General features: G+C 40.7%; 2 protein-coding genes across 3 annotated transcripts in view; both read left to right on the top strand.

Annotated features, from left to right (window-relative positions):
• Nucleotides 1-1,224: 1,224 nt before the first annotated feature.
• cyyr1 (cysteine/tyrosine-rich 1) lies at nt 1,225-9,148 on the top strand. The gene is made up of 4 exons (XM_042405419.1): nt 1,225-1,652; nt 4,626-4,725; nt 6,164-6,324; nt 7,905-9,148. Exons 1-4 carry the CDS (start codon nt 1,565-1,567, stop codon nt 8,036-8,038), a joined length of 483 nt encoding a protein of 160 aa, XP_042261353.1. The 5' UTR covers nt 1,225-1,564; the 3' UTR covers nt 8,039-9,148.
• A 690-nt stretch (nt 9,149-9,838) lies between these two features.
• Nucleotides 9,839-15,575, top strand: part of appa (amyloid beta (A4) precursor protein a) — a 37,482-nt gene continuing 31,745 nt past the window's right edge. For both annotated transcript variants that reach the window (XM_042404863.1, XM_042404862.1), the window contains exon 1: nt 9,839-10,035. In XM_042404863.1, the coding sequence (XP_042260797.1) occupies nt 9,976-10,035 (60 nt within the window). In that variant the 5' untranslated portion in view covers nt 9,839-9,975. The remainder of the gene's footprint in view (nt 10,036-15,575) is intronic.

Genomic DNA, 15,575 nt, shown 5'->3' with positions numbered 1-15,575 from the left:
TGAGCGTGCACGCAAACACATGCACACGCGTTTTTCTTTCTGTGTCAAGTTAGACATAAGGAGGATGAGTGCGTAAAACATGCGCTTCTGCCTTCAAAATCATTAAATATAACTATGACTAATACTACTTCACATATTATCAGAAGTATTAGGGGCGCTGTGACCACCTGTACATACAACTATTGTTACTATGTCAACCAAGAATTATTTTTGTATAATTCACCGTCAAGCCATGATAAATAAGGTAAGGAATGCAGTAAAAATTTGCAAATGTTTTGGAAAACAAAAACAGAGTCTGTGTGCGCAGTCAAATGGATAATGTGAAATATTATTTAATGATTTTACATAAATTAATATTTGAAATATATTCCCCAAAGAGAGGGATTCATTTAACTGTGGCGCGTATTCTGTAATTTAGGGAAAACTGTTGACAAACTGGTGACAACTTGAAAAAAAAATCCTGAATAAATGATTGGAGAAACATGGTGAATGCAGATGCTTCAAGGGCGTGACATAATGAGTATGAAAAATTATGTGAATCACTTGCTTTATGGCCTTCACAGTCACCAGATCTCGAAATTAACACCCATGGGACCAAAGCAAGGAAAAGGGAGCATCTGGGGGCAATGCCTGACAATTGAGTGCTTTTTACTTGAATTTGCCACACATCTGTAACTGGGGACCTACTGTGAGTCGTTGCCTGAATTATTTGCTACATTTGGAAAATATGAAATAATACAATTTAGCATCAATAAAGACAAATATTACTGAAAAACAGACGTTGCATGAATTGAGCATGTCCAGCTCCCATCTTTGTTTGGATTAGGAAACAATGGAAACAATTTTATTCTGCAAAGGATGGAATATTTTTCATCCAGCTGGTTAGAGGAGGCTTTGAGGATTCTGGGGTTGTTGTTAAACGACCTTCTGGTATTTATTCTTATTTTTATTCTTATTATTATACAAAGAGAACACATGTTACAAATAAGCAATGATCAAAAATGAACTCTTGAACAGATTCTTTACTTTGGGGGCCTCTGCGTTATTCCAAAACCATACATTCTGTCAATTAAAGTCCTATTTTGAAAACGTCGACCAGAAGTGTTTTCATATTGTTGCTGACTTCATACCTCTCTCTCTCTCTCTCTCTCTCTCTCTCTCTCTCTCTCTCTCTCTCTCTCTCTCTCTCTCTCTCTCTCTCTCCTCAGTGTAAACCCAGCAGGGTAATTTGAGCAGACGGGGGATGGGAGGGGAATAAAAACCTCAGCAGTCAGTCGGAGGTGTGGGAACAGGACGGAGCGGCGACTGAAAAGACGCGCACACGTGGAGGAACAAACCGAGCTTCACTTTTGAGGAAGAAACATTGAAACAAGCCGAAGTCACAACGAGCGGTTCGCTGCTCTCTTTGAGGGAAAGGAGGAGGGGGGATACAACAATGATCCTGGAGGAGCCAAATAGGTGACTGTTGCTGCAAGCCCAGGCTTTTTTTTTGTTATTTTCTGTCACTGATTAAGAACATAGGAGCAGTCCGGAAAGTGGGCGCAGAGGGAGAGAAAGAAGGGTCATGGAAAACCCCTGGAGGAGGAGGAGGAGGACGCAGGCGGTGAGATGGAAATTGTTGAGGAACTCGCTGCTGCTTTGTTTATTCACTGGTGAGTTTTTGTTTTAATTATTTTGCATGGACTTTTTTCGCTTCTCTCAGCAGCTCCATGCACATAATTTACCTGTACGTTCTCTTTAATGGCATTTCTCTCTGTTTTATTACTAATGTGACTCCATCAGCCTCAGAAAACTGCTGAAAAAAGTGTTGATAATCTATAGAAAGTCAGTGATATGTATAAATTTATTCAGAACTCAATTTGGGAACCACTAGTCTGGATGCGTTACACTCCAAATAAAGCACAGACCAAACATGAAAGCTGCTGGAAAACTTTTCATCTGTGTCAAGTCTGCAGTTGGCAACAGTGCTGTGAAGGGGGGGCAGGGGAGAGGACTAGGTGGTGGTGGTGGTGGTGGTGGTGTGTGAAAAGGGGTGGGGTGGGGTGGGGGTGAAGGACATGGTGCCATTGTCTCCCAGCGTGTGGAGAGACAGGAGCCAGGACCTCAAAGGACCACCCAGAAAGAGCACGCCAGAAGTCTGCTGATGGGACCTCCTGGAGACTTTTACATGGAAATATCACAGCATTTATATTAAAACTTACATTTTTTAAGTAATTTTTAAGTTTTAATGGATGTTTCTTAAAGGAAACATCCATTAAAACTTTTGTATGAAAAGAAAAGCATGTTATCTCTCTCTAAAAGGTCCTGGCACTGTGAATTTAGGTTTCTGCAGGAAAAAACGTGTCCATATGTTGTTTAATATTCTGCAAGTTCTTTGTGAAAAGTCCCTTCCTGCAGTAATAAAAAGGCAGCGCTCTGCTCTTTTTTTTTTTTCCTACCTGTATGTGAACCTATGCCTGGAAATGTGCATATGCCTTCAGGCACACATCATTTGAGTGTGAGTGATTGCTGAGAGAAAGCAGATCCTCAGCACACACATATGCACAGAGCTTGTTTTCTTTACAGCGTCCTTCATTTGGGCTCCAGATTGTGAAAGACTCCAACCTTCGGCGCGGCGGCGAAAAACACAAATATTGCAGCTCATGAAGGGGAAAAGCCTTCAGATGGAGGGAAAAAAAAGGGGTCGTGTCGTGGCAGCAGGTTGAGACGAGTACACAGAGGCACAGCTGTGTGTACAATGCTTTTGAATATGGAGGCTTTGGCTGAGCAGAGAGGGTGGGGGTAATGAGCCACATTAATCACAAACACAAAAGTAATAGATTCTGCAAATGCCGTGTCTGCTTGTAGCAGGAATAAGCATGTTAGATGTAAAACGATCACGCTGGATCATGCGTCATGAGTTGCACAAGTGGTAGATGTTAGCTATTAAATCAGATTAATTTGACCCCCACGCAAACACACGGCAGTCACGCTGTATCCCACTCTAAAGACCTCCCACTCAAGATGTAATTAATTCAGTTGTTGGATCACTGTGACTACTTCAGTTTTCACACTTTCTGTGTCTGGGGACAGTTTTAAAAGTAACCTCAAAAAACCTCCAACTCCTGACCAGCTCTCCATATTGGTATTAAAGGGGCACTCCAGCAAATTTGGTAATACACTTTCTTAAAGTAGGGGAACTCATAGGGAAGTGAATTTTAAAAAGAGTGGGCAAAATGTCAGCAGCATAGGCTGAGATATCCTGACTTTCAGTCTCTAGTATGGGTCAAACTCCTACACTGCCCATAAATCTGATAATCTGACAACATCAGCATTATTTTCTCAGACTTGACAAAACTCCTCCAGAGCAACAGAAGACATTATACAGCTGTTTTCACTTGCTTTGTACTTCCAATGAATAATTAACAAAACTGATTTGTTGACCCTGTAAAGATCTTTTGATTTGGAATCAGTCTTTATATTTAAGACAATTGTCAAATGATGTGAATGCGCAAATCAATCACTACCCAAATGAAATCACTAGTTTCACCCAAATCCCTTTGGATATTTGATGCATCCTCCTGAAAGACTAACTAACTAAAAAAAAAAGCTATTATACCATTAAGCTTGTAAAAGCAACACAATCTGGCAACTAAACACAGTCCAAACTTATGGAAATGTTGCTTTTTAGGCTTTTTCCTAGATTTGTCTTGTCAGATTCAGCCAGCTTGCAGCCTACAGTGTTTGATTCAGTTAGTCGGTGAGGTGGGCTGATTTGCTTCTTCAGCCACCCCTGCCATGGAAAAATAAATTAAGTATGTCTCCTATTAACTCGGTTAAATGCTGCATAGCAATTGCATGGCAACGGCTGCCTGTTGCCATGTTGTGTCTGTATTATATATTATATGTAATTGGAGAGCACCCATTTGAACTCATTTGTATTCGTTGTTTTAGAAAAACTATGACGAGATCACTTCAGGCCTGTTGCTAGCCCTGCTGGAAAGAGTTGGGAGGATTCAGAAAGCTTCCTGTGACTGCGGTTGCATTTTGGCTCCTGATTTAACTGATATTAAAAATCTTACATGTGGCAATACAGAGTAGTAGAGGTGGCTGGGTTTATTGGAACAAAACCCAAGGTCTCTGTTTGAGTTCACTACAGAGATCCTCTTAAATTTTCTTTTCCCCAGAAGCTCCACAGGTATTGATTGCTTTCTAAAACAGATAAGTGCTCCTTCAGTCCTCTGAACTCATAATAAATCGACTGTCTTGGTGCTTTTAAATGTCTTTGAAGGTATAAATAGAGGCTGCTGGTTGAGGTTGTGTGCTTTGAGGTTAGCTCATGAAAAGGTTTCCTTATAGCGTTCAAGTAATTTTTAATTGAGGGAAAAGTTTAAAAAGTTTCCAAGATAACAAGACCTGACTTAATAGTTTCTTTGAAGTGCGTCTTTTACTTTAAGTGGTCACTTACGACAGTGTCATAGATTTTTCTTTCTCATAATTTGCTTCGTTATAACCTTTTTAAAAGACTCTTGAAATGCTTTATCTTAAAGTATAAAATTACCTACCAGCACTTAAAGAATTGCTATAAACTTTTGGCTCCTCACAATGTGACATCCCTCTTAATAGTGTGTGCATGTGTGTTGCAGGAGGCAGTGAGGCCCAGTGTGAAGGCTGTATAGAGTATTGCTGCGATGGATCACCACCTTTCTGCTGCTCCTACTACGCTTACGTGGGAGACGTCCTCTCGTAAGTTAACGCACAGACACAACAAGCAAATTGAGACCACATAGATACACTTTTTTTTTTGGAGAAAACTGGTCCTGTAGTGTTTTTGAAAATGCTTGGCACATGATTATCACAGAGTAAAACTTACATAAATATGGCAGAAGTTACATTACAGAAGTTTAATGTCCAACTTTTTTGAGTCTAAATATAGCCAATCACGTAAAAACAGGTGTTGTTATCGACAACTTTCTGCTGTTGGACGCTTTTTGTGAAGTTTTGATGCAGCTGCCCAGGAATTAAGTTGTTTGTAAGAATCTATTCAGCCACACTTCTAACCAAATAGTTTTGTTTTTGTCCACCGCCATTGAACTGAGAAAGAAGAGCTCTGATTGTAGTTCTGCTTGTGAATGTTTTAAATTTTTAGGGAAATGACCAAATAGTTCAGAGAAATTGTAGACATGGAAACAGCATTTTTAGATCCATCTTGACAGCTATGGGTTTGGGTGCAGTTCTGGTACTGGCAGTAAAGGGAGGCTGAATCCGACAATTTTTGTTACTTTACACAACCAATAATCCAACGTTCACACCAACTTGGCGTTGTGAATGGCCAGGCTGCGGAGGAGTGAAAGTAAACAGGATTTGAACTTCTCTCTCAAGCGCTTTTTTTTAAATTCATTGCACAACTATTTTTGTTTTCCAGGAGAGACTTTCTGAAAATATGCGCTGTTATCCCCCATAGTTAAACAATATCTCTGTATGACTGTTGGCTTTTCACTCCAAACTTGAGTGTGGCCAATCAGAATGTCTATAAACACTTTTTTTTTTTTTTTTTGCACTTCGTACAAACCGATTCTTTTCTAGCATAACCCAGCCCTGAGATTCAAATGAACGAAAACAGCTAATGCAGACGCCAGCTGTCTTTTAACATGCCAGAAGACTCTTCAGAGGATCTGACCTTTGACCTCTGCCTGATTTATTCAGCACAACTGCTTTAACACTTTCACCTAGTTCTCAGACTCCTGTTTCCTTTTTAAGAAGATTTTGTGTTTTTCTTTGTGTATTTGTGGGGTCTCTTGTCGCAAAATTGTATATTTGCATTTTTATTCTCAATACAAAACCTTGAATGACAGTCAGAATTTGCTGCTCTTGAACACAAACAGGGCTAAATGTGACATGCTGACTAATGCTGACTATGAAGACGTAACAAACCTGTTAGAGTGATTTTTCTGTTTTTATATTGCCAATTCACAGACTCCTCTGCAGTGAACACACCACACACACCAATGCACACGCACTCCTTCACACAGTCACGCACACATCGCACAGCTGATCTACATCAGATGCTGCAGTCCATCTCCATGGCAGCAATTTAGAAGTATTAGTCACTACCAGCTGCCCCCTCTCACACTTAACTGGATGGCTCATAGTATCTGTGTGTGTGTATGTGTGTGTGTTCCAGGGGCACTGCCATCTCCGGTATCGTTTTCGGCGTGGTGTTTCTCATGGGGGCGGTGGCAGCCTTGTTCCTGTGCGTGTGTATGTGCATGAAGAATGGTCGGGGTGCCCGGGTCGGCGTGTTCAGCACCTCATACATCAACACTGTGACCCAGGGCTACCCAGGTGGGTCTACACACACACACACACACACACACGCATACACACAAAGGAACAAAACAATTGCATATTACAGATTTATTGAGCATTACGTTATCATTTATCAATATTACTCAAGCTCAAGTTATAACTTTTAAACCTTTTTTCATTAAGTATTTCTCATTAGAAATTGGTAGCAATGTATTTACACACACACACACTTTAAAGGATACACTCCAGCCAAAAGAAACCCTCCCTTATTGATGTATTAAGTGAAACCTCATCTCCTCTCCTCAGGCAACAAGAAATGAAAAGAAAATGCAGATGTAAAAAAAAATGAATTGGCGTAATACAGTATGTTAAGGGGTCCACCTTGGCCTTGAGCACCATTTCTGACTAGTAGCACAAAGAGAGAACTGTTTCCTTTCAGAATATAAAGGATTCCCACCATCTCCGGTTAACCCTGAGCTCTGTTCAGACACTTTTGATACATAACTACCCTTTGAAAAGCTCATAAATATGCCTCATTTCCCTGCTTTTTACCTCCTACTTTAGCAATTTTTTTTTCCTGTTACACTCTGTTCCCGCTCAAACAACGACAATGTTTCTACATTGTACTTGCAGGTACATTGTCTGCACATCAGAGATGAGAGAGAAATGTACACTGTGACACTCTCCAACCCTACTGGAATACTGTTTCTTTTTCTGGGGCTCATCATTTATTTATCACGTCTCATTCTCCTCAGTGTATCGCCTTCATGCTACACTGGACTCTTCGCTCTGCCCTGCAGCTCATGATCATATTTCATAAACATGACGCTCAAACACACAAAGCGGTGCAATATGAGTGGATATGTATGTAGCTGCGGTGATATGAATTATTTTCTCTATCTTGACACTCTTGGGTATGAGATTCTGTTGTCCTATTTTTTTTTTCCACTGCCACAAAGAAGACTTACTCGACATATATGTGTGATTTATAATTTACTTGGTGATCGGTGCTTATATTATTCACTAGTTTTATTTAATTAACAGTGCCTTAGAGGTATAAATTATTGATTAAGTCACATTTTTCTCATCTCGCAAAACCTCTTGTCTGAGCATTCACAGCAGTTTCAGATCAGCACTTGGCCTATTTAAAATTAAATCTCCTACTAGAACACTCTTATTACACTGTGTGCTATAAAATAATGGTGTAATAAATGTGAGGTTGTGCTGATGTAACCCTTCGGTTTGGAGCGAGGCTTGACTAACTCCATTCATCTTTTCTTTCATCTCTGCTGCTTTGATGTTTCAGTGAATAATGTAAGTCCCCCCTGGTGAGGCCCATGTATTGTGGTCAACAGAGCTACTTTTTTGACCTTCTTCAGTTGTTAGTCCAAGTCCCTTTCTCTAGAGAGTGCAGCTCTCAGTTCAGCCACTAGAGGGCGGAACTGTCCCATCAAACTCATTGTTAAAATGGGGGCAGGTATCCTGAGTTTAAGAGGGCATCATTTACCTTTTAAACATGCAAAAAACATGTCAAGTTTGTCATTATTATATTATAAATACATGTGTTTGACCAATCTGGTGAATTTATGTTGCTTTATTTCTCTTTTGTACTCCAGGTCCTCCACCTCCATACACCTACGACTACGAGATGTACCCTCCTTCCCTGCACCCCCCGCCTTACACTCCGACTCAGCCTCGGCCGGCCAACTACTCCCCCCCTCCTCCTTACCCTGGCTGCACACGCAAATGAATCTGTGTTGCACGGATCATCCGCTGGCCAGCTTAAAGGACGGTCTCATGGCCTGATTTTCCAGACCTGGTGGCTGGACACCTCAGGCCTCTAGAGCAGCGCTGCAGCTGTTGGGGTTAAAGACTGAGGCTTTCAGGGGCCCACAAAAATGTTCATATTTAACAAAAAAAAAAAAAAAAAAAAAGTGGCCCGGTGCAATATTGTTAAGCAGGCCAGAATTCCTAGCTATGCTCTTGCAAGATGTAAATGTAACTGCATTTATGCTGCTCAGAAGCCAAGTCTGGACCAAGTGGTGAGGAAATAAATAATAAGATGTGGGTCAGGACGCTGAAGAACTCCCTAATATGTCCACGTTTGGATAGACTTAACTTGCCTGCGGCTGGTACTTTTTTTTCCTGCTAATAACCAATATCTTTATCCGTCCCCGGCTGTGCACATCAAAGGCACCGTGCCGCTTTGATAAAGGTGAAGACCACTTTTGTCAGCACGGAGGGGAAGGCTCACATCACTGGAGGAGGGAAGTCTTTCCAGGATACAATGTAGACTCTGCTTTTATGGAAAGTTGCCTTTTTTCACCCCATTTTTTTTTTTATAACTTGATTTATTTGATGTGACTGAGGTTGGAGTTGAGGATGAAAGCTGTTTTAAACAAGTCAGGTCTGGACCTGTCATGTGTAGACACAAAGACTTGAACATAATGCATAATAATGCTGACCTGAACGGCACGGGAAACTTGAAAGGACTGGGTTGTTGGTAATGAGCTGGCTTTTATTGCCTTACTTGAAACAATGTGAGGGTGAAAACTGAACTTGGGTCACATTACGTTCAGATGAGTGGATTCTCTTTGAAACTGAAAAATGTTAATCTTGAATCATAATTGTGAAGCATTCATTGTGTGAATTGCAAGCAGCAGGCTATACGTTTTTTAAGCAAAAGTGAAATGACCTCACTGTGCTGTTATTGATTCATGCGATGGATGACCTGTGAATGATGGAAGGGATATAACCATTAATGTGTCAGGTAAATGATTTTAAGTGCTTTTTCCTTGCTGTTTCAGTGGCTGTGTTGTAAATTAAAGATGTGATTAAAAAGTGACTTTTTTTAAAAGTATGAACATAAATGTTTAAAGTCTATTTTATTTATATGAATTGTCAACAATGTGCGCGAATGTGTTTTGTGCATAATAACAGGAATGCATGTGTGGCAGAGAGATAGTGAGTGTTTGTGTGCATGTCTGTCATAGGCTACTTTTGGGGGCAAATTTCAAATTTAAGATAAGTTAATTGGGGATGGCTTGCCCAATTGGGGACAAAAGTCGTGTCCCTAATTGGGAAAAAGCTGATTTTTGGTTCAGTGGTTAAGGTTAGGGTTAGGGTAAGTCTCCAAGAAATGAATGTAAGTCTATGTAGTGTCCCCAAAAGTGACCATGACCTGATGTGTGTGTCTGTGTCTGTGTGTGTGTGTGTGTGTGTGTGTGTGTGTGGTCCAGATATTCCTCATGTTGTGAGGATGTAAATTTATTTACACAGTCATGTTGTGGGAACTCGCCTACCTTATGGGGACAAAAAGCAAGTCACCTTAATGTAAATCATTAATTTTAGAGTCAAGACTTGGTTTAAAATTAACGTTAGTTTAAGATTATGTTAAGGTTAGGCATGTGGTAATAGTTAATGTTAGGATAAGTCTTCATGGAAATGAAGTCAATGTAATGTCCTCTGAAGTGATGGAAACATGACTGTGTGTGTGTGTGTGTGTGTGTTAATCCCACTCCGCTGTGGTCAGGTGATCCGGCGCTGAGCAGCTGTGCAGCCTCGGTTTCGCTCACCATCAGACAACGGGAGTCACCGGCGCTGAACGCACTCAGTTTCTCACCCGACACAAACGTTGAACCGCCCGGTGAAACGCTGCCTTTAGGAGCGTTGTGTCAGCGCAGCGACATGGGGGACCGAGTAGCTTTACTGCTGCTAGCTGTAGCGGCGTCGGCTCTGGCTGCCGAGGTAAGGAAAATCCGTTTTTTTGAGCGAGAATTTGTAGTATTTTCCACCATATTGTTGCTGTCATCTGCGTCAAGCTAGCTCGAGTTAGCTACAACAAGACCGGAAGCTGAGCCGTTGCGTCTTCAGAGTTGAGACCTAAATTGTATTTGGGAAACGTCTTGTTGGTCTATAAACACAATAACACAAGTGTTATATTGATTAAATATTTCCTCTCGTTTTAACTATCACATCTTATCTTTACAAACTGTCGCTAATGAAACAGTACATAGTAGCTAGTTTGCTTGTGCTTCTACATTGCAGGTTGTAACAGGAAATGTCTCTTTAAAGTCTGGCTAGCTTGACAGTGATTGGGAAAACTCGATTTTTCTAAACCAGAGACGACTAACGGTGTAATATAACATAATGTAACAAGCAGGGGTGAATTGTATTCGCATTTAAGACTTCCTTTGTATCTTACCTCCCCGAAAAGCAAGGGATTTAGACAAAAAGACGTATTTAATTGATGTATTCTCTCAGGCAAAGTCTCCCTCTCAGCCTGTGGTAACTGATTTATTGAGACTATGTGACAATAGAGAGAATATCCGACACCCAAGATGTAAAGCTGCACCCATAATATTTCCCTTTTCTTTGTGTAAAACAGAGGAGTAACTTGCCTTTTTCCCTCTAATTCAAAATGTTATACAACTTGCATAACACATTATTTACCCTTTACAATACTGCGTGGTTGGTTGTGAACGCTGCTGCTATAAAACCACATTAGGACTAATTGAATCTTGTTAAATTCATTACAGTGAATAAATGAAAAGTCTCAGTTTTCATATCCCGAGGGCTAATTTTATGGGAGTGGGCGTGTTTGGGGATGAAAATAAGCTCAACAAGGTTTTTTTTTTTGTTCTGTCAACGATGAAGAGTCGATGCCAGATTTCTATTTACACAAACCAAATTAACCCGTGAAAATAACAGTATCGGAAAAAGCAGCAGCAGCAACACTGCCACATATTTCAGTCAGATGGGAGAGAATAGAGAAGTAAGATGGCGGCGGTGCACTGCAGCATTTATCGAGGGTCGGGAAACTGGGAAGCCAACAGGAGCTTTGGCTATCATTGTTGCCTTTCAGGTCCTTTTTTCTCTAGTCCACAGTTGAGTTTTGTTTGATAATAGTTACTTCGTACATATGTGTTATTCCTTATTAATGTCTGTGATGGACACATAAATCACTACCCGTCCATTTTTCAAGCGTCTTCGCCAAGAATGTCGCTTTGTGGAAAATACACTGCAAAAAATATCTACAGTCAGTGACCACTTTATTGGGTACACCTGTACAATCTAATGCAGTGGTTTTCAAACTTTTTCGCGTCAAGGATTCCTAAACTGACACAAATTAGACCACGTGTGCCCCATTTGATAAGAATTTCTCCCAGGGTCCCCCATCTGATAAGATTTTAGATGTTTTACCATAGAACTTGTATGAAACCCATGACCAAAATAGTCACACATTCTGTCATTGTGCTACTTATGGATGGAGTTATAGTGAAAATAAATTATTCCCTTTTTGCTGGGGACCCCCCTGGAACTCCCTCAAGGACCCCTGGGGGTTCCCAGACCCCACTGTGAGAACTGATTTAATGCAATCTAATACAACTGTTGTGCCATAAAGTCTACTTTTATGATGCCTGTAAAGTTCTGTTTTTGTTGACACATGTGTGTTAACTCACTTATGTTTTTAGCACTGAGGTTATAGCTAGTGATGGAGCTGTAATGGACTGCATTGTATTGAAGTGGTTGTTATATTCAAACCCCCTCATGTATGTAAATGTAGTCGAGTACAACACCACCTTGAACTGTTACATCATTAATGAGCATTATCGAATTTACACGTTTCCAACAATGTCAGTAAAAACTGAACACCCTGTGAAGGTTGAATTTATGGCAGGGCTGTTGTATTGAATTGCAACAGATTGTGCAGGTGTATCTAATAACGTGGCCACTGAGTGTATTTTTAATATCATTTACTTGATCTTGTACTAGTGACTCACTCAAATGTTAAAATTCGTAGTTATGTACTTAAATTCAGTCATTTCATCATTGTCAATAATAGAATTTTCCTCATACTCTCACAAATGCTTTACTTCCCCGTTTTTAAGCAAATTATTAACTAACACTTGGGTTTCCCCAACTGGTAAATTTCCACCGTTTTTCTAATGAGTGATCTGAAATCAAGATGTGAATCGAGTCAAGTCGGACATTATTTGCAGTGTGGCCTTGTTGTGAGGGAAATTACACATTCATGTAACCACCAGTAGCCTCATTGTTTCAGATAAGACCTGCAATAGTGTTTGAGGAGCAGCTGCAGTTGAATGTTTTCTGTGGGATCTTTGGTTCTAGCAATGAAAGCCTATATTGGTGATAAATATATTACCTGTAATGGACTGATTGTGCCCAACAATGGCTGTTAAACTCTCTTGCTCGCCGTTTCTGGTCAGCTTTTTCTTTTTTCTTTCCTTTCCTGCACATAGCCTATAATCAGTGTGCTTGGAATGAATAGTTTGGCCTGCTCATCAAGCAAAGCAGTTGCTTTGTTCATAATCCTTTGCTTAAATGTTACTTAAGACAATCTTTACCCTTTGAGTCCTGTATTTACATTATAAACATCAAAGGCAGAGGCGATAAAATGCAGTTGGAAGAAGTTGTTTAAGATTTCAGGAGTAATCTTAGCAAGATTAAACCTCACTCAAAAATGAGATATAGCAAGTTTTTGATCTTGTTAGGGCTTGTTAATAACCCCACACAAACACACACATATATACACACACACACACCTCTAAACACACAGCTCAAGGAAGCTGCTTTTCCTGACGGGCCCGCCCTGTACACGGAGGCCGCGGTGTGGAGCGTGGGAGTTGGATGCCAGCCTTTGTGTATCTGAAAATCCTTGGGAAATGGCTGTTGGATGGGTGCAGGCAGTCTGTTTGTGTGCATACTGCAGTCTTTCAGCCCGGGGCGGACCAGCCTTCTCCCCTTATTAGTGAGCCTTAATGCCATTATGCCTGTTGGCACTGCCAGGGTTTCTCTCTGGCACCTTCTCGGCTGCTCACGCTGCAGTTTCAATCCTTTGAAGGAGAAATGCACCCAACGCTAATATGTCTCCTCTTGCTTTCTATTTTCTTCTTTTACTTTTTTTATTGTACCCATTTTTGACTCCTTCGCCTTTATGCTCCCACTTTTAGTGAGTAATTTACATTTTCCAGAATGCCTTTTGACAACTCCCATAGAGAGGGTGTGAACTTTGTGTTTAACCCCGGAGCTTTCAGTATGAGTGTAGATAGAAAAGCAGAAGTGGAGTGAGAGTTTTTACAGTAATAAACCTCGTCATCAAAACTCAGCATGTTTTATGGCTGCACTTAATTAAGGTCAGCTGAGGCTAATGCCAGTGGATAAATATGTTTCACAATCTCAGGATGTTTTTTTCTGGTTGTTGAACTGAATAGTTAACAGAGAAGCTTATGCTCTAAATCTGAGACACCAAAGCCTGTCTAGATCATTAAAATATTTTTTTAGGCCAAAATACTGCGGCTCCAGCTTCTTAAATGTGAATACTTTCTGGTTTTCATTGTGTTCTATGATAGCGAATTGAATATCTTTGGGTTTTGGAGTGTTGGTCAGACAAAACAAGATGTCGCTTATTGATGTCGATTATGAAAATAATAGTTAGATGCACACATTGTCACATAATCTACGTTTGGCCATTTATCTGTGCAAGTACTGTAGTGCTGAAATGATAGGTTGACTGATTGATAAGTGATTTGACAAAAAAAAACAATTTTGATACTGAGAATTTGCTTTATTTCTTTTTTTTTTCAATTGAATATCGTTGGGCTTTGGATTGTTTGTTGGATAAAACAAGCAATTTGAAGATGTCAGAACATGTAATAGTCATGTTTCAATATCTTTTTTGCAGCTTTATTCACCAAACAATTCATGCAGCCCAAGAATTAAGAAAAATATGCAACAGACATGTAAAGTACGTTGTGTGAAAGTGTTTTCAGGTTTGTTCTTCCCAGTCATCCTGAATATTAAGTTTGAAATACTCTCTCTGTGCCTGTCTTTCCTCATCTCAGTTAACAGTGGATATTGTGTTATGATATAGTAGTGCTGGATGTCCTCTTCATAATGAGACATGAGTTTGTCTCCTGCACTTCCTGGTTTTCGTCTTTTCTTTCTCCCCCCCTCTCTCTCATTTTCTTTTTTTTTTTTTTTAATCCCTCACGCCCAACCAGCGGTGCAAAGAGTCGACCATAAAAATTCCTTCAAACAGTGCACATTCTCCATCTTGGTTGTGTCAACAACAACAATGACACTGCAGCGCTCCCAATTAATGTTCCCCCTGCATCCCCCTCTCTCTGTCCTGGAGAAAAGAATTCCTGACCTTTTGATACTGTTGTTTCTGTTGTCATGGTTCCTGGAAACGGGGATGTGCTCGCTGTCTTTTGGAGCTGCCAGTCCAACACATCTCTTCTGTCCACCTAATGAGACCTCAGACAACCAGGTTTCCCTGGTAGTCATGTAAATTAGCTGTTCATGTCAAACACTGATATTGAGGTTTTACCTGCACCTTGTTTTTTGCCCCTTCTGAGTCTCACCTGTCTTTTTTGTCTCTTTTTGACAGCCCTGAGCCTTCTTTGTGTGTTCATAACACTGTTTTTCCTGTTTAAAGGTAGCATCCTCCCCCTGCAAAAGCATGGTAGGAATCTTAGCACTGCTAATTTCGGTGGTAATAGGCCAGCGCTAATCTCAAAGGCCTGCTTTGTGCAGTGCAACCTGACCTCTGAATGAGACACTGTAGATAAATGCCAGAAGGTTTGATTAGATCCAACAAGCATCTAATAGGATCAGAATAACTTTGAGAACCTCAACCTGTTGACTGAAGAGAACATCCAGATCTATGGTGAAGGTCTGGATGGGGACGTTTCTTAGTTTGTGTACCTGGAAATGCTGGCCACTGAGCAGGGCTCGCAGGTGCATCAGCAGCTGTTTTAAGAAGTGCGTTTTGCCAGTGTGAGGATCAGATCAAGAGCCCAGTTCTCAGGCTGTCATGAAGAGCAAACCAATGCCAGACAGATCCAGTGTCACCTAGTTGTAAAGGATGGCTTTTACATGGGTTTCTGTTGAGTTGAGCTGGTCTGGTCACAGTAATAAAACTAAGACAAAATGTGAATAATGCATCTTGTGTAAAGAATATTAGGGCTTCTTTCCCTCTGGCTCACCACCACTTCTTTATTTGTTGCTCATAATTAGCTGTGATAGGTCAAACATGTAAACTACCCTCGCTTTATTGTCTTCAAGGCACATGGCATTCTCCCTCCAACTTCTTTATATGAGAGCGAATCTCGCACTAGGCAGCGCCATTCATCACCAGCGGACCGTTATTTCCATCTGTAAATATCAGCAGTGCGCCATGAAGACACACTCTTCATTTCGCTGCTGCTGAGTAAGCAGCTGTTGGTACAGAATCTGAATAATGAGGCGAGAAACAAGACGCC

This window comes from Thunnus maccoyii, chromosome 24 (assembly GCF_910596095.1).
Source record: "Thunnus maccoyii chromosome 24, fThuMac1.1, whole genome shotgun sequence".
In the NCBI taxonomy this organism is placed as follows: domain Eukaryota; kingdom Metazoa; phylum Chordata; class Actinopteri; order Scombriformes; family Scombridae; genus Thunnus; species Thunnus maccoyii.
Note: the sequence above shows the minus strand (reverse complement) of the source record. Positions and strands in the feature narration are given on the sequence as shown.

Excerpts from the sequence above, each read along its gene's own strand:
- cyyr1 (XM_042405419.1), top strand. The coding sequence starts at position 1,565 with ATGGAAAACCCCTGGAGGAGGAGGAGGAGGACGCAGGCGGTGAGATGG. Across the intron at positions 1,653-4,625 it reads GCTGCTTTGTTTATTCACTG|GAGGCAGTGAGGCCCAGTGT; the intron begins GTGAGTTTTTGT and ends TGTGTGTTGCAG. Across the intron at positions 6,325-7,904 it reads TGTGACCCAGGGCTACCCAG|GTCCTCCACCTCCATACACC; the intron begins GTGGGTCTACAC and ends TTTGTACTCCAG.